The sequence below is a fragment of the Larus michahellis genome, chromosome 2, assembly GCF_964199755.1.
Source record: "Larus michahellis chromosome 2, bLarMic1.1, whole genome shotgun sequence".
NCBI classification, from domain to species: Eukaryota; Metazoa; Chordata; class Aves; order Charadriiformes; family Laridae; genus Larus; species Larus michahellis.
In genome coordinates, this window is record NC_133897.1 from 28,315,831 (window position 1) to 28,341,180 (window position 25,350).

General features: G+C 45.3%; 2 protein-coding genes across 13 annotated transcripts in view; one reads left to right on the forward strand and one right to left on the reverse strand.

Annotated features, from left to right (window-relative positions):
* DYNC1I1 (dynein cytoplasmic 1 intermediate chain 1) overlaps positions 1-1,758 on the forward strand; it is a 196,355-nt gene extending 194,597 nt beyond the window's left edge. For all 9 annotated transcript variants that reach the window (XM_074574716.1, XM_074574721.1, XM_074574719.1 and 6 more), the window contains one exon: positions 770-1,758. In XM_074574716.1, coding sequence (XP_074430817.1) covers positions 770-880 — 111 coding nt within the window. In that variant the 3' untranslated portion in view covers positions 881-1,758. The remainder of the gene's footprint in view (positions 1-769) is intronic.
* A 7,147-nt stretch (positions 1,759-8,905) lies between these two features.
* Positions 8,906-25,350, reverse strand: part of SLC25A13 (solute carrier family 25 member 13) — a 103,589-nt gene continuing 87,144 nt past the window's right edge. For 2 of the 4 annotated variants that reach the window (XM_074574726.1, XM_074574725.1), the window contains exons 15-19: positions 15,745-15,883; positions 11,179-11,337; positions 11,008-11,098; positions 9,935-10,134; positions 8,906-9,600 (exon numbers count right to left, since the gene is read on the reverse strand). In XM_074574726.1, the coding sequence (XP_074430827.1) occupies positions 9,945-10,134; positions 11,008-11,098; positions 11,179-11,337; positions 15,745-15,883 (579 nt within the window). In that variant the 3' untranslated portion in view covers positions 8,906-9,600; positions 9,935-9,944. Of the gene's footprint in view, positions 10,135-11,007; positions 11,099-11,178; positions 11,338-15,744; positions 15,884-25,350 lie in introns of all 4 variants that reach the window. The other 2 variants (XM_074574727.1, XM_074574724.1) reach the window with 1 other exon arrangement.

The window sequence follows — 25,350 nt, forward strand, 5'->3', positions numbered from 1 at the left end:
TATTTAGATTACACATCCCTCTGGAAGCCTAAGGTTCAAGAGCTCTTCATTAGAAACATCAGGGGTATTAAATGGGAATGGATCTTGCATGATGATATAAAAAATCAGACCAGTAATGCAGTATCCAGTTGGTATAACCTTTGCATTAGAATGCATTTCTTGTAATTGTGAATTCCTTAACATAGAGGAGGGTAACTAAAATAACACAATATATTTATTTTACTATTCGGAGCTTTAATGAAGTTCAGGAAAATAGTTTCAATCCAGCGTTGTAAAAACTCTTCTACCTTGCGCGCGTTGGCCTCGGTCCTGCAAACAGTTACGCTTGGGCACAGCCCCGCTGGCTTCAAACGGGCAGCTCACGGGTGTGAAGGTCAACATAGGTGTGTATGTGCTTGTAGAGATAAAGGTTTTGGAAAACCTGAAATATCTTAAGCAAGGGGTAGATTTTGCAACAACACCCCAGCAAGAAACTTTTCCTTAAAATCAAGCAGATAAAGCTTTCTTTTTTTCTCTGCCACTGGCTGTAAAAGCTCCTTCTGGCTGTTACTGAATAGAAGCTGCTGGATTTGTCCAGGGAACTTGGCGTCACTTTACAGTGTATCCAGCCCGTGGTGGGCTGGTGAGGTCCATGCCGCCGTCCTTCTCCGCGCACAACCGCACTGATTGCCATAGGGGCTCTGCTCAAAGGAGGTGCCTCAATTTTGGGCCAGAGAGATATCCAGCCTCCCCACGCCGTCTCTTAATCCCCTGTCGGTTTCTCCCCCAGCTGGCTGTTCCGCACAACGATGAATGGACCCGCTTCGCTCGGACCCTGGTGGAAATCCGCGCCAACCGAGCGGACAGTGAAGAGGAAGGGGCGGTGGAGCTGTCGGCCTAGAGGAGGAGGAGGAAGAGGAGGAGGAGGAGAAGAAGCAGCGCCCGCCGTCACCAGAACAGCAGCTTTCCCCCGCTGAGTACGCCGGTGTTCAGTGTCAGAGTCAGTCTTGCTGTGGCTTTTGATGCCAGTGTACATGCCAGTATTGCTCGAAGCATTCCATATTAATCCCGCTGCTTTACACAAGGCTGAAAATATCCAGAGCATTTTCATACTTTATATTTCTGTCTGAAAAGTAAGAAAGAAAAGACAAATCAACCCTTTATGGGTTTAGTTGTTGCCTTTTAACTACTTAGTAGCTGTATTTAATAGCTAGGAACCCCTGGTTAAACTTGTGCTCACATTGCCCTTCTGGCATAGTCCTATTAAATCCATATGAAGCCAGATATGATTATGTGCAGATGTGGTGTGCTTCACTGTATGGGACTGGGCCAAAGACTTTAGATGTGGTGTTTCACATGGTGACTTACATTATGAATGGATGTACTATACGAAAGTTGCTGCTCCTTATTTATTGCGGTGTGCTGCATGGAACATATTTATTTGAAAGCATTAAAATAAACGATCCTAAAGCATGTGCATAATGAGAGAACTGCATTGTCTGTGTGCTGCTGTAGAGGTTACATTAAAGTCCACATAACAATTACAGTACATCAGTTGTGCTTAAGATGTAAGATCTATAAAGGTTGGCTTGAGTGGATGGAATGAGTTTCCTTTCCTTTTTTTTTTTTCAAGATGCCTATTATTTCTAGGCACTTTAACTATATTTCAAATACAGTTGGTCACTGATACTTGTCATGCAAGTTAACACTAACAGTCTGACAAAGGGTTGTGGTTCCCGAGTATGACACTGGTATTGCCAATAAAATGCATCGAGCCCGTTCTGTCGCAGTGTGGTTAATCTTTCCGTGCCAGCAGCGCTCAGCGTGTTCATTACCGGTCACTGGCGAGGCGCTGGGAAAATGTGACCGCCCCGACTCGCAGAATGCTCATGCAGCTGCTATGTAAATAGATACCTTCGGCTACGGGGACCGGCCAGTAATGGACTTGCGTGCATCAAATCCTGCTGCAAATTTTACATGAGCAGACACTAATCCATGTCAGCTTCTAGGCTTGATTTTTATTTTTAATTTCTTCCCTTCGTCCCTAGCTGCGCGTGCTTGCTTGCAGACGCAGAACAGTACCGTGCTGCCATATGCACTAAAAGAGAACAAATAGAAAAGACAAGGCCTCCTCAAACTGTCTTGAGAGACAGGTTGGGACAGGGGGCAAGTGAATATTCTCCTTTATGGCAAACTCCTGTGGCTTGAGTAAAGAAATAGGGTGCAGACTGATGTCACTGAGTGCCGTGGCCCAGCACGTTGGTGAATGCTAACCTCGGTGGTGAGGCTGCTGGTTACGTTCTCATCACATTATGCTGAGCCAGAGCACGGCTCTGACACCTGGGTTTAACAGTGGTTCACACTCACTGGGGCAGGCGGGTGAGCCATGGCAGCAAGAAACGTTCAAGCCAGACAGCAAGGAAGATTTTGTATGCAGTTTGCAGGGAACTGCATCTCATCCTTGGGCAGTCATTGAGGAATATGTCATCTAGTGCTCTTCAGAGCTATGGGCAAACCCAGAACCAGTGGGAAGTCTCTGCACTGATAAAAGCCAGAGCAGACTAAGAAAATGAATCCTTTGGAGAACCTGGATTTCCCTTATCCTCTTGGTTGATAGAAATAACTCCCAGTGAGAATGCATGGGTTAGTTTCTTCTTCACGGTGGGACCTGAAGATATGGATATGGATGGATTGAGAGCAGCCCTGAGGGGAAGGACTTGGGGGTGTTGGTGGATGAGAAGCTCAACATGAGCCATCAATGTGCTCTCACAGCCCAGAAAGCCAACCACATCCTGGGCTGCATCGGAAGAAGCACGGCCAGCAGGTTGAGAGAGGTGATTCCACCCCTCTGCTCTGGTGAGACCCCACCTGGAGTATTGTGTCCAGCTTTGGAGCCCTCAGCACAGGACAGACATGGACCTGTTGGAGCAGGTCCAGAGGAGGGCCACAAAGATGATCAGAGGGCTGGAGCACCTCTCCTGTGGGGACAGGCTGAGAGAGTTGGGGTTGTTCAGCCTGGAGAAGAGAAGGCTCCAGGGAGACCTTATAGCCCCTTCCAGTGTCTGAAGGGGGCCAACAGGAAAGCTGGAGAGGGACTTTTTACAAGAGCATGTAGCAACAGGATGAGGGTTAATGTCTTCAAACTGGAAGAGGGCAGATGTAGATTAGATATCAGGAAGAAACTTTTCACTATGAAGGTGGTGAGACAGTGGAACAGGTTGCCCAGAGAAGCTGTGGATGCCCCATCCCTGGAAGTGTTCAAGGCCAGGCTGGATGGGGCTCTGAGCAACCTGGTCTAGTGGGAGGTGTCCCTGCCCACGGCAGGGGGTTGGAACTAGATGATCTTTAAGGTCCCTTCCAGCCTAAACTATTCTATGAGTCCATGATATGTCCCAGTGCCTGTGCACATGGGACCTGAAGCTGTTGCCCGGTGCCCATGGAGGCGTCTGGCCCATTGGTCTGTGGCACGCGGGGTCTTCCCCCACATGGACTCATTCACAGAGCACAGATACATTGGTGACTCCATGAGACTGGAGACGCATCACAGAGCCCTGTGTCCCTGCTGCTCCCCTGGGTACTCTGGGAGGTGGCCTGCAGAGCCAGTGTAGCACTCGCAGCACTTCTGTAGCTGAAAGGTGAAGAATAATAAACAACCAGGTGAGATATCTGTAAAGCAGCTGTTTAGACATCCTTTTTGAGCTGTTTTTTTTTCCCCCAGTTTCTCCCTGTTTTCCTTTCGAAAAGCATAAGTAAGGGTTCTCCATGTATGTGGGCAAAGCAGGTGCGGCGCAAAGCGGAAGGGGAGGAGGCCCGCTTTGGCCATTAGTGGGTCCCACGATTAGGAACACACGCAGATATACACCAAACCAGGGCTGTCCCTGAGGAGAAGAGGTGGGACGCTCCCTACCCTTCAGCCCCCTGCAGTAGAGCCACATGTCTAAGTGTGGGGACACCGTGTGAGAGGACGCTGCGGTGGGAAGGGAAGGGTGTTGTCTCCCATTCGTCGTAACCAGTGCAGTAGAAATGGTTGGCAAATTTGCTTCCACTTTTCCCATATTACCATTCCTTTTTGGGAACCTAAGGGGGGGGGGGGACACGCTGCATGTTCACTTTCCAAGCTCTCCCTACTTTATGGCATTAATAGCTTGTAAAATGGTTTTAAGAGCAGCCTCAGAAGACCTTCAGTGTTTGCCGCTGTGTGCGAATGGAATGGATATGACCAAAGTCCCTCTTTTCTATATTTTTCTCTCCTCCTTTTTTTGAGTGGGGCTCAGCCGTACACAGAGGGAACGTGGAAAAGATCCGGTTTTCCACAGAAATGACCAGCCTTGTATATACAGAGCAAGAGCATGAAAGGGCTGTTACACGCAGCGGAAGCAGATGGAAGAGCACCCAAGAACAGAGGCGTTTATTCCCCTTGGGCTGGTCGCGACTGCCAGGCGCTGGAGCTTCTCACCAGCCCTTGTTGCTGCCCTTCCAGGAATCTCCAACAGTTTTTGTTTGATTGATTGATTGATTTTCTTGCAGCTAAACAAATAGCTCCACCTTACTGCCTTTTCCAAAAGAGCCCGTAGGTCAAGATGTTCCTCAGAATCTGCCCAGCAGGGAAATAAATACAAAATTACCCTTTATTTTCAGCGAGGAGGAAGCATCTTCTCCAGGCTCTTTTGCCTACAAACATCCAGAGAAGAGAAGGAAGAGCATGAAGAGCACGCCCCATGCTCTAGCACCGGCGGGATGCTGCCATGCCTGCTCCAGGCATGGAATGAGTTAGAACCTGGCTCTACTTTGGGGTCATTGCAAGTGAGCTTTCTGCGAAGGACAAAACCCATCTGCTGAGACTGAGCTGGAGAGCGCGTCATAACCAGGCGGGTCAGGGAGAGCAAACCCAAGCAGGGCAGAAGCCGGCAAGTGGCACGTGAAGATGAGCAACGTGGGCTAAGAAGGGAAAGGCTGAATAGAGGGCCAGGATGGAGGAGAGGACTGGGAGGTGGATGTGGAAGAGACAACTGTCCTGGGCTCGATGAAGGCAAGCCCAGAGCCTCCCTTGGTTTCAGTGCCAAGGGTCAAAGCCACCCCAACGCAAGTGAGAGGCGGAAGAACGGCGTGGCCAGGGACTTGGGGTTTGTTCTGAAAGGAGCTGCGAAAGGACACGGGGAGACGTGGCAGGTGGCACGGGGGGTGGGAGCTGAAGGCATTAGCTGAAAGGGGAAGCAGGGTTACTTCACCTTCATGACATGTGCCCTGCTCAAGAGAGCCCAAGGTAACAGAGGAAGAAGATGATGGCCAGGGCGCACAGAAAGAGTGTGTGCACAGGACTGGCCAACCTGGAGCCTGGCCAGGACACATAAAACCCGAAGGTGGAGCTGGAACGCCAGGCCCACCATGTAAATAATAGCACTTGGACCAAGTGGATGTTTGAAAGGTGGAAAGGAAGCGGGCTGCCTCCCGCGTCTGAGGGCACCACAGACATCTCCCTGGAAAGGCTGTCAGTGCAAGGGTTCGCTGCTTGAGGTTAGGCTCAGCAGAGTTGCCTCAAGCTCGTTACTTCAGGGAGAGAAGGCGCGTGGGACAAACGGTGCTGGGTCGCGGTGATTCAGGAGCTGCAGCGTTTTCCACAGCGATTCTTCCAAGATGAAAGGTACTTCTGGCTCTCAAAACCAATGCCCCCAGCATTTGCTGCTTCTGAAAACATAGGAGCCCCCACCATGTCCTTGGATCATGAGCTCTTACTGCAAATGACAGCCTGCATCTCTAGTGCTATGGGAACAACTGGGAGTAGGTTCTTCCACAAAAGACATATGGGAAAAGCTCTCAAGAGTTTTAGCAACCTTATATACCAATCAAACGCAGCAGAAGACAGCAAGATGGCATCCCACGCAGAGTGGGATTGTCCCCACTGGCAAAGGAGACTGCTATCACCAGGGCAGCATCAGTCCTCAGGAAGGGCTTGGCACCTGATGGTGCCTCTTCCCGGAGCAGCAGCCTGTCCTCAGGAAGCTTACAGGACTGGTTCTCCTTGAAATTCACTTCTGCAGCAGCACCACCGAGCCGCTGGCTGCACGGCCTGGGGGGTGAGTGAGCACGGGGGAGGCCAGGCAGCCCTTTGCAATGCAACTGGAAAAATGGAACAAATCTTGCCAACAATGGCACTGCTTCCCAGGACGATCAGGAATAGCGCAAGGAGCAGTTCAAATGATGGATACCCATCTTAGAATGCCATCTCTGCCTGAAGGGCAGCAGACACCTTGAGGACACCCATCCCCGCGCTCAGCGCCCGGAGAGGCTGCCCGTGCTCAGCCCGAGCTCTCCACTGCCACCACGCAGGACACAGGACTGCCCTAGGGCACGTGGCGCTAACGAAACCCCCTCATCCCAGGCTGTTTCTGTGTTATTTGCTGTGTTTGAAGCTCTCTGGAGACACTTAAAATACAAACGTCTTGAGATTTCTATATTCTCAACCATCAAATAACTTACAAATGATCACCATCTCTGGAAACAGTCTTCCGGCTTAAGCAAAAATGGCAAATATTTCAACCAAAAAACAAGAGTCTGACTTTCACAGCCGTGTTTAAACAGCCGGGTCGGACGATTCCCGTTTGTCCCTCTTCCACGTGTGCGTTGGAGAGCTGAGGAGCTCTGTAGGAAGCAGCAATGGCATGTGTCTACGTCGTGGAGCAGACAGCGGGGACGTTCCCGAGCAGGCTGTCCTCTCCTAAGGAGGACGCGGAGCGGTTTGTCGGGTTTCGTATTTTTAGCAGGTTTACAAAAACCTGCCCAAGTTATTTTTGAAGCCTGTGGTATGTTTGCTCACAAAAGTGTCCCTGCAAACTGTCAATATTAAGTCAGCTTAAACCCAGCCCATTCCCCGGGGACCAGGCAGCACAGCGTCCCTCGGCTTCTGCCGGCCCGAGAAACACAAATACGGGGTGACTGCTTCAGGGACACCCCCAGCCCACTGTCACGCTGATAGGTGACATCGCCAACGTTTGATCCTTTCTTTTTCCTGCAAGTCCTGCCAGGGGAGTTAGCTGGACTGCAGGAAGCAAGCGAGGTTACATCTTATCCCGTTCCTCCCACACTTTGCATAACTCACCCAGAAACCCAAAGAGGACAAACATCTAAACATTGTCCTCGGGGCCCTTTGTTTGTTTGCGAGGCAATCTGACAATTTCTTGGCCTGTAAGCTTGCCAGAGCAGGAATGCATCCTTTTGTGTCTGGAGGAAGCCGACCGTGGGCACAGATCTTCCCCAAGATCTGCGGGCAGGGCTGTAGCATGCTTTGAAACGTTTTGAACTGGGTTGGGTGTCGATGAAGCAGTCGCTGGCTCTTCAACCCTTCTGCCCCTGCCCCCATCCTCTGCTGGCCCTGAGAAGAAGGGCAGAAGGACAGAGCAGATGCCAAAAGACAGCTAATGGGGAAGGGCCACCATGGATGGGGAGGGAAGAGTCAGTCCGGCCTTGTTTGCCTGCCTGCCAGGGAGAAGATGAAGGCTGTGGCCTTCTGAGATGGACGTGCCATAGGAGAGCTGCACCTGAGCTTTGTCCCTGGGCTGGGCGTTTTGTCCCTTCATCCCTGGGATACGGGACAAGTCACATTTATACTGGGAGGCCTGGGAAAGAGGGGGCAGCAGTAGGCAGGGGAATGGGTCTGAGTTACGATTTGTTTTGTAAAACACAAGCAACGGTCTTTATCACAGGAGCCAAGAAGTTGCGCAAGTCTCACAATAACCCCGCTCTAATTCCTCTTCCGTTCCCGGCTGGGAGGCCCTGGCCGTGTCGGGGTTCGGCGGCAGAGGGACGTGCTCTGGCCGGTGAGGCCGGGTGTCCCTCCCCAGGCTCTGCCAGGGGGGAGCAGCTCCTGGCTGGACCCGTGCTTGTGGCCAGGCGCTTCCTCTCCCGGACTGGGGAAAACGTGCAGCTCCGTACTCGGACATCCTCCCGAGCTGCTCATTTTCCACAGAAACCCGTGACAAGGTAGGCCAGGCAAAAGTGAGGGAAGAAGCATAAAAGCAGCTCCTAAACAGCCTAAAATCTCAAGTGTCAAGCACAGGCAGCTTCCAGTGAGAAAGTTTAACTTTATGACAAGCCTTAACTAAAAATCCTGACAGTTAATTTTGGAGTAATACAAGGGGCAGATTCCACCCCCCGCCACCATTTCTGAAAGGAAGGATCCGTCCATCACCGGGGGAGACTCAGATACACAGGGCCGAGAGGCAGCGGCCGGCAGCCTCTGCAGACTGGGTTAGCCAGGCTCCAAGATGCAGCGGCAGGTAGGTGTCATCTCCTGCCCTCGCTCTCACGCGCACGATACTGCAAGGTGCTGCTCCTGCCAGTGGTAACTTCAAAATACAAATGAGTCTGAGAGCATGATTTTCACGGTGACCCAAACACAAATACAATCACAGAGTGATCTGCATTTCAGTATTTCCACAAGTTACAGTACAACCACGGGACATCGCATCCCTAACGCGTTCGCCTGCCATGATGCTGCACCTACGCCTTCTCTCAGCCTACAGCCAAGGCTGAAGGCACCCGCCTCCCACCCCGAGAAGAGAAGGAAGAAGAGAAGGAAGACCAAATGCTTCCTGGTCTTAAGAGGCATCACAGAAGACACTCAACGGTACCTTCAACTGAGCAGGTAGTCAGACTCTTCATAACACATTAACCTTCCCCCAAAAGTAAAGGTCAAAATAGCAAAGCTTACTCCAATCCTGGTTTTCGACTGAGGAAAAATGTAGCTTTTTCAGTGACACCTACACCAACAGATGTCTTTTCTACACGGAGCAATTCAGGTCATTTGTTCTCAAGCTGCAGGTGTTTTTGTAGCCCACATGTCCAAATATCAACTTTATCTTAACCTGGCTTTATAACTGAAGTTGAACAAGACGTTGTTCTGTTTCCACAACAGAATACCATGTGTGCATCTGTTTGAAAGGTTTATTTCTATCTTAATAAATACATAATTTTCTAAAGACTGTGCAAGGCACCAAAAAATTAAGTAAAATCTTTTCTTTTAGAGTATTTTAATCTCTTTTGACTCAATGAAGTAAATAAGAATCTGAAACCACCTATTTGCCAATTACAAGCCAGCAGTTAAGGCAGGTACCATTGATACAGTGCATGAATTTTCTATTGCAGTTATTTAAACAAGCAGCGTTTTACTATAGAAGTGCATATACAAACTGAATTCCAAACACCAGCAACCCAAGATAGGCACCTAGTTATGAAATTTCCTTGTATGTGTAGTAGAATGCCAAAAGTACTGCCATAAAGTGCAAAGACTATGGACAATAACACTTTCTTTTGAGCATTTTGATACCAGTAACATAATACAACGGCTAAACATTTATAAATGTGGTTTCCATTACAAAAACATGTTCCACATAAAAGCTTCATAATACAATCCAGAAACAGAACTTGTGCGTGTACATATTTAAAAAGTTGAAGCTGTACTGGCATAGTTAGGTACCGGGTATGTATTTGCTGACCTCTACAGACACGCACTAAGTTTATTATATCCAATTTACACGTACAGTCAAGATCATTCCGCTTTGAGCACCGTGATATCCACTGAGTTTTTCCATTTGAGTGACGATGTGCGACATCCACCCTGGTAATCTGCAACCGAGCATTGCCTGTAAGATGATCTGGTCCACAGCTCTCACCCAGCCCTTTCCCCCCCCCCAGTAAACGGAACCTAAAATTAGTGTCTTCTCAACACAAGCACATGTCAGATGTGGACAAATACATTCATGGTCCCAAACTTAAAACAACTGGTAAGAATTTCACAGTGATCTGGTTAAGGAAGCACAAAGACAAATGATTACATTGAAGATGAAAACTGCCTTAAAACTCAAATGAAGCTAAACTGTTATATGATGAGAAGCTAAAGGAACAAAGTATTAACCAATTAGAAAAGTGGCTCTTTCCCAACTAATAACAAAAAACCTACAGCAATAAACTTAGGGTCCTACTGCTGCAGCAGCCTTTGAGGTAGGTGGCGATGGCTTAAACCGAGGTAGGTAAAGTCCAAACTTGTTTTCAATCCCTGCAAAAGTGGCAACTGCCAATTTGTAACCACCAACATGGTCAGGGTTAGGAGCAGGGAGCGTGATCCTAGATTTAGGAACTGGCTCTGATCCAGCCGGTTTTCTGCAAAATAAGAAAAATAATACATTAATTTCCATAGAGTATAACCAGTATTCACAAAAATCTCCTCCATAAAGTAAGCTGAATGAGACATCCGAGTGTACCTCCCAGTAACTAACTAAATTAAATGCTGCAATGTAATGAGAAATACCCTGTTTTAAAACCTTCCAGAACAATTAGGAGCCTGCATGTTGATTGAGGACGGTCAAATCCAGATAAAATTTGTAATGCATTCATCAAAACTGCAGTGTGGGGGAGCAGAGGTTCGTAAGTCTCTGCTACAGTGCACAACCAATCCAGGAACCAAGAGTTTAAGTCATTTTTGTGGTGGCTTTCAAACTACTGTCCCCAAAGCCTCATAAAGTGGTCTGCAGCTGCTCCTGGGATCACGTTAAACGATCATTATATGCACATCCATCTGTATCGTCAAGAGGCAGAGCTGAAGCTCCAACAAATACATCTTGGACTTGGTGACACCTATAGACTTTTTTAGGACGACAAATGCCCTGCCTAATCAGGGGCACAGCTCCTCCACCAAACTAACGAGGACTAACGCAGAGCGTATCCTGACCTGGCAGGCGGCACATTTCCCCTGCAGTTACATCCCCGCTCCGTTGTTTAGCCTCTCGCTGTCTCTGTTTACACTAACACAGGTCCCCAGCTTGAAACAATGCTATAAAATGGGGTAACGTCTTGCTGTGAAACAGGTACTGGAATATCATCCTAACCTCCACCAGTGTAGTGTGGTTTAACGAGTATTCACAAAGCCTTTGCAGCATGCCCAGTGCAGTAGCAAAACCCTGACATACTGAGTACACAAAGACCCACACGGTGCAGTTTCAGGGTCCCAGGCGGATTCAGACACCACATACTTACACTCCCCCAAAGTCCACGTAAAACCATCTCTGCAGTAGCTCGTAAGTCACCAGAGTTACACCAAACTGAGGGGAAGATCGAAACACACGAGCTTGAAAGAAAAGAGAAGAGTTCCTAAGTGACAAAAACCACAATCAGAAATCACTTAGTAATCAAAGCTTTTTTACATACCCCCTGCTCCTTTCCACAGAGCCTTCGGACCTTCCTCTCGAAGGATCTTGGCAAAGCAGTCTACAACGCCACTGTAGGTGGTCTGTCCTGCCCGGGCTGCCACCTGTAGCCTTGTTTTGATCACATCTGCAGGGGTCACCAGAGAGGCCGCAGGCATACCTACACACAGCACAAAAACCATCAGGGGGGTACCACCGACCCGTCACATAAGCTACACACCTTGTTTACCCCAGGGTAACCATGCCTTCCATCCTTACATCAGGAGAATCCGGCCACGTTTGATTTAAGCAGAAGCTGAGAAGAACAAGCAACAAGAGGAAGCTGTTGTGGACGTGGCTTCACCCAGAGAGAGCTTCTCCTAGAGGAACAACCATATCACATGCTTCCTGCCCAGCTGGGAGGCACGGGCTAGATTTTTTCAGCGCTAACCAGAAACTTGCATAGTTAATAAGCACAAAGTTTTTGGAGGTGAGGTCGGTCTTTCCCTTTCCTTTTCACGCCTCTCCGTGGTTCCTGGCATTCTGGTTGCACACTGTGCTAGAGTAGCCTGTACACACACACCCCCCCATCCCTCACGCAGGGATGGCACCAAGAACCAGCTAAGGCCGTGCACGCTCAGCAAGGCACGAGAGCTGAGGTTTAAAAAAAAAAAAAAAAAAAGGGTCGTTCTTCTCATTAGGAACGGCAGATTGCTCAGCTGCAAAGCCACAGCTGACATCCTCCACAGAACACTTGGAGGAAGATTTAAATTTACCCTGGCAGATAATCAATTGAAAGCAAAAAATACCAAGTTACCAATGGGTGGCATTTCTAAAATCATTCCTATCCAAACCGGGGCTGCCCATGTTTAGAATTCAGGAAAAAAAAAAGCCAAAAAAAGCTCACCGAGACTGCACCCAGAAGACACTGTCTCTTATGGTTTTATTACTTTTCCATTCTGCATCTGTTCCAAACCAGCTTGGTCAGATGTAGATGCATAAATCTCCTTTGCCTTTTTTTTTTTTTAGGCTTAATAATTCTGTAACAACTTCTGTCCAAACCAGCGTGGTCTGGCTTCAAGCACCGGAGCACCCTGCCTGCAGACTGCTCTGAGAGATGTAAGCATGTGCGTATCACCGAACTAAGAACTCTCCCCCTCCTCTCCTGGACCCCCCAAAATAACGCACAGGCTGAACTTGCACAGTGGTCAGTCTGGCGGGCAAGGACTAAAACCCGGTAAAGGTTTCTGAACTCCAGAAATGCTGTAATTCCTCTTTGCTTAGCCTTACCCACACCAGGATATTGGTTGAGCCTTCAATTTAAAGCCGGACTTTTGTCCTTCAAAAGCCAACCAAGTGTTTTCAAGGAAAACCAAAGGACATACTTAGAAACAATTCTGCTTACTACCCATTGACTTCCATCTCCTTATTCCTTATTCTTTATTACTGAGGATATTTTGCAGTTCAAGATGCTTCCAATCCTGTTTTTAGGAGCTACGTGTACAGGACAAAAGACTTGACAGACTACTAAAAATTTACAGGTCACTGCTGTGAGGAGATTACAATGGAAATGAGACAAATGGCACAGCAGGAGCTGGCAATAAAAAAGAGGAGCAAGGGGAGAAGAAGGAAGTTCATGGAGGCAATAGGCAGATGGAGCAAATTAAGGAGAAATCCTGTAGCTGATATTAGATCATCTCCTCAGAAAATGCCACGGCACAACAGGTTGAGGCATCTGGTGAACAGTGAAAGCCAGATGCAGATCAAGCTAGATGCCGTGTATGTTGCATGTGTCCCTAACAACGATGAAAAGGAAGAAAATATACCCAGCACAAGCGAAGGACACAGGTGCGCATCTGAGCATCCCAGCTGAACATCCCAGCACCACGGGCTGTGGGAAGGTGGAGTTCCCCGCACCCAGAGGGAGCTCACAAACACGTCCAAAGTCTGATGATCGGGTGAGATCCCTGGCCAGAGCAGAGACATCAGCCCAGACACTGAGCCAGCGTTTCAGAGGTGGCGGGGGTTTTGTTTTATATTCCCCTTGACTTTCTCGTGGCAAACCAGAGCAGACACATACGCCCCTACCACATTTTACTTTTACCCAATAAAAGAAATTCCTTGTTTTGGTAAACAGCACGATGAGTGTTGTACCTTTAACACTGTAATTTGCTCATGAGAGTTAACCTAGGATGGGATTCACAGGAAGCACTGGATAAAATTCACATTATAGCTAGTTTGGTAAGCCATATCAGCAACAATAAAGACTGCTTCTGTGCCTGAACTTCAAAGGGACGGTTATCTCAGTCTGCAATCACCTGACAATGGCTAGAAAGAGAAAAATAGGAAAATCTAAGAAATGACTTGGCTTAAAAATGCCAGCTTATGTTTCAAGCCTGTAAATATGATCTAAAGTTCAAAAATTGTTTTGTTCCATTAAAATGGGTGAGAAATAAGCTGGCTGTAAGCTCCTGTTGGGGGGCTTGGAGGCTGATTTGGGGTGGAGGAGGGGAGAGGGCAAGGGGGTTTTAAGCACCAGTCATCTGAACACAGCTGGTTTTCTTAGTGCCAGGTTGATTTCTTTGGACTACGAGCTTCTGAATATAGAGCTATATGCTTCAACAAGACAAACTGACTGATCTTAGCTATATTCTAAGCCCAGATACTGGCTATAAAAGGTCCCTGCTCCTCAAGAGACACAGCCCCATGTATAATCTTGACTGAGAACAGTTTCCCCAGGGAGAAGAAAGCTTAAAATCAAACCACAAAACATAGCTAAACCACCTATCTGTACTGGCTTCATGCCACCACCCTGTCAGGGGCCATGCTGGAGGAAGAACTCGGCTGCAGTTCGGAGAGACCAAGCGGTCCCCGATGACCACGATGGAAATACCTGCTGATGTGAGCCCTCCTGCTTGCTACACACTCCCTCAAAGGTCCCGTTGCACAAATTTTCAAGCTTGTTTGTTTCCTGAAGGGAAAACCGTGGACACAGCAGGAACAAGACTCCCAAGCTGCCCTCTCCAGGAGGCAGCTACCAAATGGTGGCCCCCTTCGGTGTAGAAGCTGAGTGCTGCGCCAGGGACCAGCTAGGCAGCAGACGCAAAGGCAAGCTGAGTCTACAAAGCGTGTCTCTGTCTTTTCCCTTAGGCTCTGGCACACTCAAGTTAAACGCATCTGGGACAAGTTAGGCATGATTTGGCTCTCCTACCCACTACGTAGCAGACTGAAAACAAGCAAGTGCTCAGGATCACACTCAGCACCTCTCTCCTATCTGGGTACGCTAGGAATCAGCAACCTGTGGCACGGCAGAAGTGTTTTCAAGCTTTTCTCTTTAGTTTAATATAAAAAAAAACCAAAAAATAAGGGTAAAATCCTCATGAAACCAAGTAACTGCATGGGATACTGTGGGTAGCAAGTAATTGTCATCATTTTGTCACGTTATGTCATTTTGTTTGGAGAGCGGTACTGCCAGCACAGCTTTTGGACTGTCCTGCTTTCAGCTGGGATAGAGTTAATTTTCTTTCTAGTAGCTGCTGTGTTTTGGATTTAGTATGAGACTAATGTTGATAACACATACTGGTTTAGTTGTTGCTAAGTAATGTTAATTAGTCAAGGACTTTTTCAGCTTCCCATAGAAGCTGAGAGGGAGCACAGACAGGACGAGCTGGCCAAAGGAATATTCCATACCACAGACATCGTGCTCAGTATATAAACGGGGCTTGGCCGGGAGGCAGGGATCCATGATCGCAACTGATCATTGTGTGGTGAGAGCGACTTACGTTCTACCACTTTATTTTGCATCTTCTTTTGCCATTATTATTTTCCTCTTAGAATCACAGAATCATAGAATGGTTTGGGTTGGAAGGGACCTTGAAGATAATCTAATTCCAACCCCCTGCCGTGGGCAGGGACACCTCCCACTAGATCAGGTTGCTCAGAGCCCCATCCAGCCTGGCCTTAAAAACTTCCAGGGATGGGGCTTCCACCACCTCTCTGGGCAACCTCTTCCATTACTGTTCTATAAAACTGTCTTCATCTCAACCCATGAGCGGGTTTTTTTGTTGGTTTTTTTTGGCCGTTCCCCCTCCTTTTCTCCCTCTTCTCCCTACCCTACTGTGGAGAGAGAGGGAGCGAAAGCTGCATGGTCCTAGTTGCTGACTGGGGTTCAACCACCATAGACTCCATATACCAGAATTCAAGATTCCTTTGATCGTGAAGAATTTCATGAATGCCACAATTTTATTTATAAACCATTTCAACAAAACTTTACCCGTCAGCCAGACACAGCCAAAACCAGCACCAGTACCTTCACAAGGAATGATGATACATGATAACAAAACATCAGCACTTAAATCTTTCCCTTTCTTTTGCCTTCTGAACATTATGATTATACCAGGAACTTACAGTATATTTATTTTTAACATCAAGTCACTCTACAGCACCGTAGCTTTCTGTTATTTGGACATAAGGTTGCAAAATACAGTATAGTTGTGTATAGTTCTGAGCTTTTCAGAGGTCTCACTGCCATAACTATTGCGCTGCAGGTGCAATATAGTGTCACGCAAAAAGAAATTTGGGGACTTACCAGCTATTGATCCAGCCAAGAGCAGATTTCCAGGGCTAACCCTCCCATCTTCATTTGCAAATGAAGCTTTCAAATGAGCATAACAGGGGAAATAAATGGCAGAGAAGGGGATGTCACGCAAAAAACATGCCTTAGCACCCTGTGTTGAAAAAGAGAACAAGTTTTGAGAATGAGCAAATTTAACATGATGAACTATGAATATCAGAGAACAGAGCAACACGGTGGTGTTTTGTTTTGTTGCAAAGCAATTTCTCCCCTCAAATTTTTGAGAGATCCATGTATTTCACCCTGCTGAAGAGTGTCTGTGTATTGTTTCTTGGTTCAGTAATTTCTGTCGTTGTATTTATCTTGTCTGCTTTTTCTCCCTCACTCCCTAGTACTGCAGTTATTTGCTGGTAATAGAGAAAATGTTATGTGTTGGAGTAAACTCTGATAACACCTTTGCAGAATTTTAAAGAGCTGACATTGTAGCCATGCACCTGTAGTGGGAGTTTAGGATGTGTCTGAAGAAGATGGAGCCCCAGGACAGGTCTGTCGCCTCTCATTCCCACTTATAATAAATACTTCAGGGAAAACACTGCCCAGTCCATACACCTATGCAGACATCGCAATTGATAATGTAACGTAAATCGAGGGAAAGAGGGAAAGAAAGAGAGTAGGACCATAGCACTAACTCTTTTGCAGACCAGTAACAGGATGATTTAGCTGTGATTTTTGAAGTACGCGTGATCTGGGATACATTTTGTTTCAAATAAGTTTCAGCTCTTACTGTTAAATTTTCCTTGCTATCAATTTTGTAAGTGGTACGGCCAGCCAACAAAGTTACCAGCAGTATCGCTGGCTTCAGAACTAAGCGAGTGGCAAACAGGCAAGGAAAGTTTTGGGGTAGCAGCAAGCAATCAACTGCTATTCAAGCAGGGGGAAAAGCAGACAAGCCACTAAAGGAGGTCAACCAAAATAAAATACCAAATAATATCCATGTTCCAACAGCAAAAGGGACTTGCAGTCTGCCTTTCCTCAATACGGAGATCCAGAGGTCACCAGAGCCTGAACACACCAGGACTGAGACCAGCAGGAAGGCACAGAGAGGAAGGAGGTGGCTTTGGAAAATAGGTAAAATCTTTCACGCTTGAGAAAGAAATGGTTCAAGGATGAGCCTAAGCCTCTTCTCTCTGAGGCGAGGGTGGAGTCGTAGTGAAACTGCTTGAGGTTCATCCACGATCCCTCCTGGGGTGCCCTTGTTAGTGCACTTCTCTTGTGCACAGGCCTACCAGGGCACGTCTCAGTGCCAGACGTTTCACAGGGGAGATGCTAATATCCACAGAAATTTAATTAAACCTAATGATATGGCTGGACATATCTGTAAACTTGCAGTATAACAGCAGTTAAAATACAGTGCTTATCCAGTTTGATCAGGTGAAGACGCAAGGGCTGCAAGGTGTCAGAAGAACTGAAGAGTTGCCTTTCAGTGAGGAAGGCAGGGGTGGGCGAGCAGGACGTGTGATGGGAAAACCAGGTCCTGCGAGCCAGTTCACGGGAGATGCTAAGAAGCGCAGTTTGTAGTCAGAGAATGACTCTGAGAAAATAAAGATTTATCTAAAAACAGCCATTAGATCTTCTAGTCAGGCCTTCTGTGTGTCATGCACTCAGGTACCGAAGGCGATGAGGGCAGCAGGCTCTGCTCCAACCCCAGCTGCTTCCACCACGCACTCTCAGCTTATTTCTTGACGCTTTCAGACTGAGAACTGACCACTGCCCCTGACATTCCGTTCGGAGGTTAACGACTCCTGCTGTTAAGACCGTTTTCCTTGTTGCTCAGCTGGATTTGGCTGATTTATGTTGCCAGTCGCTGGTCCTCGTTATGCCTTTCTGGGTACACTAAGGAAAACGCCATAAAGGACCTCAAATTTGCAGCCACTCCGCTGTTCGCCCATGCTGAACGGGGTTATCAGCTGGCAAACAAAGTGATGGATTCTCCTGTCAAAATTCCCTGGAAAGCCCGTAAGCTTCACCTTGAGGGCACAGAGAAGGTGAATCTTTTGTATTCACCAGAGACAAGAATTCTGGCCTCTCCTGGGCAACAGAAGCCCGTTTTACCATTTACTTATGATCTTCACATAAAAAGAAAAGACTAGGGCTTTACCAAGTTTTGTATGAAAACTCAACTTTTTAATGATCCAATGTCTGCACTGTATTTACCTCACAGAAAAATTACAAAAGTCACTAACGAAACATTCACAGACCAACATGGTTTCTTCAAAGGTTTATTTTTAGAGCATGCTTTTCCTCAGAGCAAATCTCCTCGCTGCCTTTGCCCTCAGGGCACACTACTTTTATTTTCTTTGCCATGTTGTCATTAAACGCCGCGCACATTTTTTCCTCCGCATTTTTTTCATACTCTGAAATATCTCAACATTGTTAAAATAACTTACGGAAATCAATAAACTCCAAATGTGAGGAACTCTTAACTCAGGCCGAGCCGCTAATATTCCTCCCCCTTCATTAAAAGGCCCTTTTTCACAGGGCAGAAATGGCATATTGTTAATATCACTAATAATATACGTTCAGGTATGCAGAGAGGGAGGGATGTCCATCAACTTAGTTGGCTCAGTGTAAACAAAACCTGGATTAAAACTTGGATCCACTTTAATAATAACCCAGCTTGGCTCCGGTCCAGTATCGCAACAGTCTAAAGTTTCCCCCCATCGTTCCATTTAAAGTCTGGGAAAGCATGTTTAAAAGCAGGCCTCATTTAACTTCAAGTTAATCATCCGCAACCAGCCTAGGCCAATTAGGAAGGCTTAGGGGAGATTGGCCACAGTATCTTGAAAAGCCAAAGAAACATTTATTTTACTTCTCGCACCTTTTTGATGTGGACAACGTGCTGAAAGCCAAAAGGAGTTTTAATCAATCCCCAGCAAGCTGTAAGGATCATCCGCCCGAGTTTATTCTGGCAGCCAAGGCGCAGACCTGCCAGGCATGAAATTGTTGGGAGATCCTACACACCGTGACATGCGCCTCCCTCGCACAACAGCCAGTTGGCTCCCATCTTCAGTCTCTTTAATAACCTTAAAGCTCTTAATCTCGGATAGTATCTCACTGAATAAACCAACGGAGGGAAGAAAAAAACCAAAAAACACAAAAAACCAACAAACCACCAACCCTGATTGTCAAAGATTCGGATAAATAAGCGCAAGTCAGTGCTGGGGCAGGTTCTTTAGCATGCTAATTCCTGCTTATACCAGCTCTACCTGCAAATAAGGCTCTAAACAAACTATTTCTACTACAAGGGGAGGGTAATTATACTGACAAAGGCACCTCTGTGTCGGGTTGGGCAGAAGGAGCCGGCAGGTCTGGGAGACGCAGGCTTAACCTAGTCTCCTGCAGTGAATGCACATTGTCTAGTGCAGGGGAAAAATGCCAGACTGGGGGGACCTCGCAGCATTCAAGACAACAGTGGTGCACCTTGTCTGAGAGGGTTATTTAATGCTTCTGGCACCTGTACTTACAGCCACCCCCTCTTTTTCTCCTTTACAGGTTTAGAATTTATTTGGCATGTATAATTGTTATTTTGATCCTATAGCTACAAACAATAGGCAGCATGTCATTTCTTGATCATTTTGCATTCTTCTTGGGTTTTACTACAGGCTTAACCCTTTGGAATCGGAGCCCTAACAGCACCTAACAGGTTTTGTAACAGTCAGTCAAATATTACTGGCATTTGCTTTCAAGGGCTGTAATTTTTTCTACTGTAAAATAACATTGCCTTAAAAGCTGCTATAGATTTTTATTCACATATATTGATAGCAACCGATAAATGAAACTGATCTAGCACATCAAGTCAGAGGATGAAACACTCATTTCAAATGCGGTGCCAGCAATTTACAGGTAAAAAATTATAGCACTTATTAGGAGGAAGGACTTTTTTTTTTTTGCTCATTTTCAAAGAAAATTTCTGAAGAGTAGGTTCTCACATAGGAGAACACAGTCACAAATAGGCATGGTGGATGCAAATTAATGTAACTCAAAACTTTTACTACTCTGTTTTGTATGTTTATCATCCTGCTGTAAACCCACAACTTCCAAGAGGTGAAATACCTCGGTTGTTATCAAAGCTACCAGGCAGGAGCTTAATACACATCCTGTCAACTGAGATTACACTTTCCAGGTCAACACACCAGAAGGCCATTTATGAAGTTGTCAAAAAAAAACTGAAGAGGAGACTTTTGGAAGCTTTTCTGACTAGTTTTGGAAATACAAACTCTGTTGGTGATATTAGCCAAAGTACAAATCTGAGCTAAATACCTTCTAGTAATTGTAATCATAAACATTACCACAACCAACGTATCCTATTCTCGAAGAATCATTTACTACCGTATTATTTACTGTCTTCTTGGGATCACAGAATAACCTTGCTGTGCAAAATTATGGAGTGGCACTGTCTATTATGCTGTAAAGCACTATTCAGAATGATTATTTATAAAAAGAGTAATATTTTATTAAACATTTCATGGCAGATATTATACAGATATGAGTTTCTATGATGTAGAAAATAAGCAGGTGTACTTACAATGTGTATTTACATGAGCACTTTAAAGACGTCTTTTGAAACCAATAGAATGTAAATTCAACTGACTTTAACGGGACTTTATGCATATTACTGTGTAAGACAGGCAAAAGACACAAAATGTATTAACTAATCTTGTGTGATCACTTCAACATTCTACCGCGACCAGAAATTAAATAAAATCTATTAAAAATACTGAAAACGGGAAATGTATCCTTTCCCATTTCTGCCAACAGAAATGACGTTTCATGTTAGCTTAAATGATATTTTCCCTGACTGGGATATGTCGTCTCTATTTTCTTAAGAATAGCTGTCATCTACAGAACATCTGTAGCTAAAGAAGAATTTACTAGTCATAAGCTTCCATGGCCTGGTGCTTTCACAGCAACAATTACTGGCAGAAGGAAGACAAACAGAGGAAGCAAATTCCTTCTGCAAAAGTGCTGCTATGTGCCTCCCCAAAGGAGCAGCTGGGTTTTGAGAAGTACAAAGTTTAAAAATACTTATTTACACAAGTCGTTCAGAATTTTAGACAAAGGCAGAAAAAAATATTTGCTTTCCAGCTTTAAAGAACTACAGGGGTTCAACCCAGCAGTTAGCCTAACGAGCTGTGTGTGTCAAATCACTTTATTGCTGGAATTAACGTGCATTTTCTTTCAAAGCTGCATATCATTACAGAATTGCTAGTATCTGAACACCCAGTGAAGGCACAGTGAGTCTGGGAGGAAGCTTTGACTTGTTGAACTTATTATGATGGACAATTAGTTGAAGTGAAAAAAACCCTCTGTTTTTCCAGACTTACTGATCTTTAGTTCTTTGGTGGGGAAGGAAGCGAAGGAGAGGAGATCTAAATTATCTGACCTGGACCTCTATGCACCGTGATAGCAATTTTCCCCCAAATAAAAACCTTAAGAGTTACACAGGTACGCCAAGATAATACTGATCTTCAAGGACAGTCTCCTCAAAGCACTATGATGGGCCATTTCATGGTGCACAAGGTTGAGCAACAATGTCAGAAGGCCAGAGGAACTCATGATTGAGCTTACATGCAGAAAGTAAAAAGATGTGCTACCCGGGAGAAAAACAGAACCACTGTTTGGGCCTGCAGAAATGGAGTCATAAAAGCCAAGGGTCAGCTGGGGTTGTATCTTGTAAGGGATGTGAAGAGGGAGCAAAAAAGGCTTCTATAAGCACATCAGCAGAGAAAGGACAACTAAATGAATTGTAAGGCTGTTGTTCAATAGGGGCAGGAAACCTAGTGACAAAGTACATGAAAAAGGCAGAGAAATTACATTTGCCTTGCTTTTTTACTAGTAAAATCTGCCCTCAGGCCTCTCAGCTCCATGAGCTTATCAGAAAAGTCTGCAGGAGCACAGTATTACCTACAGACAGAGCACTTAAACCATCTGCACATACACAATCCGTGAGACCAGAAAAGATACCTCCAATGGTGCCGGGATAGATGGCTGATGTCGTGGTGAAGCTGTTATTACTTTCAAAAGGTCAAGTCAGTCAGAGGGGTCCTGACTACTGGAAAAAGACAAACATCACACCCATCTTGAAGAAGAGCAAGAAGGAAGATCTGGGAAACTACAAACTGTTTGGGCACACCTCTGTCTCTAAGAGGTTTATGGAACAAATGCTCCTGAAAGCCATTTCCAAGCATATGAAGGGTAAGAGAGAAACTGGGAACGACCAATATGGATTTACCAAATCGTGGCTGACCAACCTGTTTGCCAGATCTGTGGATAAGGGGACAGCAATGGATGTCGTACACCTTGACTATGAGCAAGGCTTTTGAGATAGTCTGCTGTGGTATCTTCATAGCTAAATTGATGGAACATGAGCTGCACTCTCTGCAGATTAGTGGATGATACCGAATCAGGGGAGTAGCTAGTGTGCTATAGAGCCAGGCTGCTATTCAGAGACATCTTCACAGGATGGAGAAATAGGCTGACAAGAACATAATGAAGTTCAAATCAGCAAATGCAAAGTCCTGCATCTGGGTTGGAACAGCTCTATGCAGCAGTACATACTGAAGCTGAGTGGCCAGAAAGCATCTTTGGAGAAAAAGTCTGGAGGGTACTGGCGGTCAAGTTGAGCATGGATCAGCAATGCCTCTTTGCAGTGAAGACAGACAGCCACACCATGGGCTTTAGTAGCAAGGGCGCAAGGCAAGTGCACCTCTGGAATTCCCCTCCATTCAGCACTCGTGAGACCACATCTGGAGTCCTGTGTCCAGTTTTGAGCTCTCCAGTACAAGAGAGATGCCGCTACACTGGAGTGAGTCCAGTGAAAGGCCATTGAGCCAGCTGGGTTGCCCATAGTCTACAAGGAGAGGCCAAGTGAATGCAGTGTGCTTAACTCTGAGAAGAGCAGGCTACGGGGAGACCTTACTGCTCTCTTCAGCTACTTGGAGGGTGCAGAGTAGACAACTCTTCTCGGAGATGCACAATGGAATGATTAGAGGCAACGGACAGAAGCTGGAACATGTCCAATTCCAATTAGGCATTAGGAAAAGGGTGATTTTTTTTTGGATTTTTTTGTTTGTTATAAAACATAAAGGTGGTCAAATACTGGGTTGGGTTGCCAAGATGACCTCCAGATTGGCTTTCAACACAAATTATTCCGATTCAAACATGAGGTCTGCAAATAGAGCAGAGCACCACATTAACATGCCAATGAATGACCCAAAAGAACATTAATCTCACTAATATAGAAGGGCATCAAAACTACACAACCCAGCTTCTCTGTGATCCTCGTATGGCTATTCATTTGGACTAGAATGCTGGGATAATTATGATCATAATCAATACAAGATTCACTCAGCTGGATGCAAAAAGGGTTTACATAGCATTTCCTTTGTTAATTTGTTGACACGAGACATAAGATTTATTTGTCTGTGCCTTGGTTTTCTCTGTTAATGCAAGACAGGAACACTGAAATTACCTATATCAGGGGGGTGTGGGCATTTCATTTTAAAATCCACAGAAAGTGCTTCATAGGTAGAAATTAATACAAAATGTAAGAATCCAAACAACAAGCAGTAGATCTTGTTAAGACATGCAAGAATTTGCCTCATGAAGCTAAGACCGACATACATAATTCTTTGCATCTTCTGGCTGCAGTTAAAATTAATGAAAGTACATTCTTCCTTGCTGACTACTATATGGGACTCTTACAGATTTTCGCCCGAATTTCAGCATAAAAGATTCATAGGAACTAAGCAGAGCACGCCTGATTGATCTATGGTGGTACGAACAGCTTTCAAGATGATTTATTTCTGAACTGGGAAAAGAGAATTTTCACTGCAGTCCTTGCAATGAGGTAAGTGAAACAGCAAGAAATCGGAGGGAGAGAAACAGAAAAGCAGTGTGCAGCAGACTGGATGACCAGTCCTGATTTAAGAGGTTTGTAACTTATCAACACAGAAGTAAACTCATGTTGCCATTGATGGGCAATGGAAACACTTCAGCTCTACTATGAGCTTGCGGACTGACTGGTAACGTTCTCATTCATCACACACAAAAAACCCCTACTTAAAAATATCTGTGCTCCTATTTTGAAAAATTACAATTACGGTGATATTAGTTTCAAGTGAACATCATGTCTTCTGGGCTTCATCTTCCTGTTAAATATGTGATATCCCTCCATTTATTCTATCTCTATAACAAGCCTATTTTCTCCACTGCTGGCAGTACAGACAAATCATTGATCTTTGCTCTCCGTGGATTTCATCAGGCAACCGTTAGGTTGAGGGAATCCCTTTTCTTCCCATCTCAAAGCAAGACCTTTAAGGAAATTCTGCAAGCAACAGAGGATCCTGTCCCTCTGTACAGCTTCTCAAACTATCCTACCCTACTTGGCCTCTTCTAGGCAGTGGCCATCTTCACCTTTTCCAGGGACACCGCACCACAGGCACCACATAGCCATTAATCCAGACATCAGAAATCAATTATTTGGGTGGTCAGTGGTGGAAACTGCCGTAGAAAACTGCAGTCAATCCTTCTTAGGGCAGTTTTACAAGAATGTTTAACAAGTGGAAAAGGAGGAACTTTATGATCTTGAAATACAACTGATGGAGTAGTTAGTTTTTGTTAGTTTTGCTTTCTTTTGGTCACAAAAGAAAAAAAAATAAATTCAGGCCATACCAAACAGAAAAAAAATGAAAACAAAAAAAAAAATCTGTTATCAACTATGAAATGAAATATTACATTTAAGTTTTGGATTGTTAAAAAAACTTTTTACAGAAAACCAAGGTAAAAAAAAAGGACATCCACTTATTTCAAATGAAAATTCATGAAATGAAAAGTCTCAAATTTTGCTTTCGACATTTGCAAAAGAAAGTTAATCATTTGGTCCTAAATCATGGCTGAGATAGGCCAGCATTTAAACAGTGGAACACTTACATGGAACGCCCATTAAGCCTATAAACAAACTCCAAGATTTACAAATAAAACTGTTTTCTAAAACAAGTGTCTATTCTTGTTCTTCTGCAGCGATATGTATGGAGTCTTACTTAGATCTACTAAAATAGTAGTAATCTACTAAAATAAGTACATTCAGGGCTTGAGATACAAGCTTTGTGTCTCGAGACACAAAAGACAAAGCTAAAACAAAGACTTAAGATGCAAATGAAAGAGCTGTCCATATTAGAGTGAATAGCATGAAAAATACTGATAGATACAAAATCCTCATTCCTGTTTTATAGTTTCAAAGCTAATTTGACTCAATAAGAGTACAAGCATTCCAAACGTACCAGGATATTTCAGTTCTCATTAGTAAAACATTTATTATTATTTGATGTTTACTTGGACATTATACTCACTAAATTAATTTACTAGAAGCATCACCAGAGAAGGTAGCACCTACCAAATCTAGTCACGTCTGAAATTCATTTTAGACCACTGATGTCTCTGGGCAGCGTTTTTGGGGCTGGTGACCTTGATGCAATGAATTATTAATCCCTGCCTGGCCTCGTCAGCACTGCCAGCTTCAGCACAAGCATTCATGAGGACTACTTTTGCCTCTAACACTGC